The 4,595-nt window shown below is 29.0% G+C and overlaps 1 protein-coding gene across 1 annotated transcript; it reads right to left on the reverse strand.

The window, feature by feature from the left end:
* Positions 1-1,339: 1,339 nt before the first annotated feature.
* On the reverse strand, positions 1,340-2,926 carry LOC102604576 (cytochrome P450 94A2-like). The gene has a single exon (XM_006361699.2). The coding sequence runs from the start codon at positions 2,915-2,917 to the stop codon at positions 1,340-1,342; it is 1,578 nt and encodes a 525-aa protein (XP_006361761.2). The 5' UTR covers positions 2,918-2,926.
* Between the last annotated feature and the right edge of the window lie 1,669 nt (positions 2,927-4,595).

Consider the following 4,595-nt stretch of genomic DNA (forward strand, 5'->3'; position numbering starts at 1 on the left):
TTTTTTACTTGTCTCTAATTGCTTACTGGTTCATTTTGACAAATCAAGAAATGACAAAAAAGTTTAATCTATTATACCCTCACAATTAATTATTTTGAAAAATATAGAACTTTTTGAAAATCTTAAGTTTTTAATTTATTCACTTTATAATTAATAGAATTAAAATGATAAACTCATTCCATAAATAATTGTTTTTATATATATTAAATAGTAATAATATGGGATATTAAAGCAACCTGTAATAAAAAGATAAAAGTACCAAAGATATAAAAAAAATTAAAAAATGAGCTGACCAAAAAGAACTCCGGCATATATAGAATATTAAATAAAAGGTAAATTATCGAAATTCTGCAAGTTTAGAAGCTAATTATTTAGATGTATGTTAGTTTGAAATTTATGAATTTATCAAAATTTGGTGCGTCCTGATACGTCTAGATACCTGAGGTCAAACTTAGGTGTAATTTATTCTAGATATATTGTATCAAAGTGGATTCGCATGTATCTGACATAGACAAATATCGTTCGCCTCCCTCCCATCTCGCTCGCCACTCTCATATTTCACTCGCGTATTTGGTATATCAAATACATGTGAATCACACTAAATACATGCATATAATGCGTATCTAGTGTGATTCACATGTATCTGCCTTGAAATTTGGTATGAAATTATTAAATAGTGAGATTAAATGTACTCTAATTATTTCAAACTATAGAGAGAATTAATAAATATGATAGGAATGTTTGTGTAATTAGGCAGCTTCTCCTTAAATAAATAATGAATTTGACCCATTAACAACCAATTAAATTTATTATTTAAAATTACTTGTTAATTAAATAACTATAATTAAACAAATAATTTAAATTTTTCATTTAAAATTTACTAAAACAATTTATATTTCATGTAGCAAAAAGAATTAATTGATGATAATTCCAAATGGGACAAACAAAGCAACTTTTACTATTCCAAAGTTATGAAATTTTACATAGGATTTGAATCTCCTATCGAAAAAAACACTAGTGATATAAACAACTTTATTAAAACATTTTATTTATTTATTATTTTACGATCACAATAATAAACATTGATAAGATGGTACAATTAAGAAAAAGACTAGACAACTGAAAAAGGAAAAAACCTTCCTCACACACACATAGATCATTTTTAGCAAAACCCCTTCTTTTCAAACCCTTCTACAACATTTATTGCACACTGATTACTCTAATTGGACGTAGACCAACACATCTTGTTCCTTTTCTCTTATACATACATGTGCATGTGCATACACGCGATGCAATGCACATGCACATGTATCCTTTTTTTTCTTACCTTAGGACGATTTTAATTTGTCCTTTCCTCAATCCTCACCATGAGACCCCCTTTCACCTTAATAGTAAGGTAAGCTATCAACACCGGCTCCTCACCTTCATCCACCACCGGAACAAACCTAAATCGTGGTAAAACTCCGGCCACCACCTTCTTCATTTGCAAGAACGCCATGTCCTTCCCTAAACAAACCCTAGGTCCAGCTTGAAACACTGGATACACAAACGGATCCTTAGGAACAAACTTCCAATTCCCCGTCTTGACATCCCTTTTCAACCATCTTTCTGGCCTAAAAGCCTGCCAGTCCTTCCCCCATATGTCCTCTACCCTCCCCATTGCATATGGATGATAGCTTATTCGCGTTCCTTTCTTTGCAAATGTCCCATCAGGCAATATATCATCTTGCATGGCTTCTTTAGTATCAACAGGGACGGGAGGGTAAAGTCTCATGCTTTCACATAACGATGCATGAGTGTATGGCATGTCTTTCACTTCATCATACGTTAAGGAAGATGACATTGTCGTCTTAGCTATTTCCTCCAAGATTGCTTTTTCCACTTCTGGATTCTTCGAAATCAACCAAATAAACCATGTTAGTGCAGCAGAAGCTGTGTCCCTTCCGGCCAAGATAAAACTAATGACAATATCTATAATGAACTCTTCATCATGCATGTTTTGTTCTTCGTCTGATGAGCTTATTAAGAATCTTGAAAGAAGATCGTCACTAGACCTCTTATTATAATTTGATCTTTCCTTCTTTTGCTTAATCATTTCCTTAGCCATATTGCGAATTTGTGTTGCACAAACTCTTAATTTCTTCTCAGATCCAACGTTGAGAATTCGTTTGAGCTTCCATATAAACGGGGCAAGGGAATTGAATCTATCACTACTAATACGAACAACTTCTTCAAAAGCATTTGCAAATTTTGCCTCCGGAAAGGATGGTAACAAATATGCTGGATCGTACCCATAAGCAACCATGCAAATGTTGTCAAAAGTGAACCTTTGAAGCAAATCTTGAAAGTCAACAACACTTTTTTGAGACGCGGACATAGTCAGAATAGGAATGAGACGATCAGACAGTTCAACATCTACAATATTCTCAATGAACTTACGTAAAGATTTGGAGTTGAATTCATGACTAGCAAGTTTTCTTTGGTACTTCCAAATCTCACCATCAGCATTAAAGATACCATTGCCTAGAAGATCCTTTAAAGTTTCTTTACCAAGATACCCTTTTTGATAATTATGAAAGCATGTTTTGAGAATGTGTTCAACATTAGAGGGGTTGGCTGTGAATATATGACGATGGCCTAGTGGTCGATAAAGTGTAAAAGTAAGAGATGGTAGTGTACTTAAAACAATTTCAGATGTCCATTGAATTCGGCGATTTATATTGGATTTGATTGAGAAATAAGAGCCAATAATTGGATAGGATCTTGGGATTTTGATAGACTTGGGATATATGAAAACATTGGTTAAAATGGTTTTTGAAATATTCATGATGAAAAATAACAAGACTATTACTAAGGGAAAGAAGAAAAAATAAAGATGTGAGAATATATTAATTGAAAGATCAAAGTTGAACAACATTTTTTCCTCTTTTTCTTCTTTTTTTGGTTGATGAAAACAAGCTTGAGAAGTGTCTATGTTATATAATGTGTTGTGTATGTACGACGATTGTAGAGTTTTTATTCCTTACGTATGTTAGTATTAATATCTTTTCATATGAGTATGTCTTAAAAAAAAAAATATATATATATATATGAGTATGTCGGCAGTCTTTTTTATTCTCTTAAACTTCGTATTGAGTCAAATCAAAAAAACAAATTAAAATTGAAGGAGTATTGATAAATAATGTGAAAAGTTTCATCACTGAATTTTATTTTATTTTTTGAGAGTCAAACAATTTAAGTTTGATCGAGAATTTACTCATGTAATCTTCAAATTTTTTTAAATGATATTTATATATTTGTAAACTATGTAAAAAGTACAATAAGTCACAATAACTAACAATTCAAAATATTTAAAAGATGTATGAAAAATGTATGGTCAAAGATAGATTTGTTTGAATCTTAAAATCTTGAATGTGTCATATAAATTGAGACAAAGGAAGTATTATTTATTCCGTTGCAATTTAAGCAGTACCATTCAAGTTTTAAAAGCCAAATGAATTTTACTTTAATCATGACTTTTTTATATAAATATTTTAAAGCCATTTTTTGTATAGTTTATAAATATATAATTTTATTTTTAAAAACGAATTAAAGATCCTATACATATGACAACTTTAAGATAAGAATAGCAGTTTGCACTAACGGATATGCATTCTTGATTCTCCGCTCACTTTTGTTTTTGTGATGACCAGATATTGAAGTAGAAATTTTAATTTTATAAATTTTGAATTTTAAAATTTTGAAATAATTATTTTAAATATTAATAATTAAATTTTAAATTCAATAATTATATATTATTTTAATAAAAATAATAAATTTGATTAAATTTGTATCGAGACTTTTAGTTAAGAGAATGTCGACAACACTTACTTAGATCACGTTTTCCATAGTGTGTAATGTTTTTGAGACCACAAGTTAGCAAGTCGTCAATATCAATATGTTGCCGTATTTTGACAATAATATTATCCATCACGTGTTTGTAAATAATATGTTTGTCTCATATTAGTTTTTACACGTTTTTAAAAGATTTTGTATAAAAACAAGATATTTTTATCAATTTATTGTCAACTCTTTCAGTGTAATTAATATAGTTTATTTTAAAAAGTTATTAATTTTTTAAGAATTAAATTAAAAAAATTAATTAATTCAAGTTTACTATTGTAAATTGACAAGTATTTTGAGATGAACATTTTTTTAGTAATGTTAACAATTAATATAATTTACCACTTAATTCATGTTTTCCTCTTGTTTATAGTCATTTTTCATTACATTAAATTTACGAAAAAAGGGTCAAAATGTCTTTAAATTGTGTCAAAATGAATAAAAATGTCCTTTATTAATAGTTTGGTCCAGAAATTTTCTTGCCGGCAATATTTTGATGCAAAAATACTCCTATTACTCCATACTTTTGGGTAAAAAATACGATAGGGCATTTTTGGATCATAATATTAACAATAAAGCTATTTTTGGATCAGAATATTAACAATATGGATATTTTAGTTCAAACTATTAATTGACAAACATAATTCGTTCACAACTTTGTTTGTTTGATGATTTTATATGATGAGATATTTAAATTTGATGTGAAGTTCAAC

The sequence above is a fragment of the Solanum tuberosum genome, unplaced genomic scaffold (genome assembly GCF_000226075.1).
Source record: "Solanum tuberosum cultivar DM 1-3 516 R44 unplaced genomic scaffold, SolTub_3.0 scf00367, whole genome shotgun sequence".
NCBI classification, from domain to species: domain Eukaryota; kingdom Viridiplantae; phylum Streptophyta; class Magnoliopsida; order Solanales; family Solanaceae; genus Solanum; species Solanum tuberosum.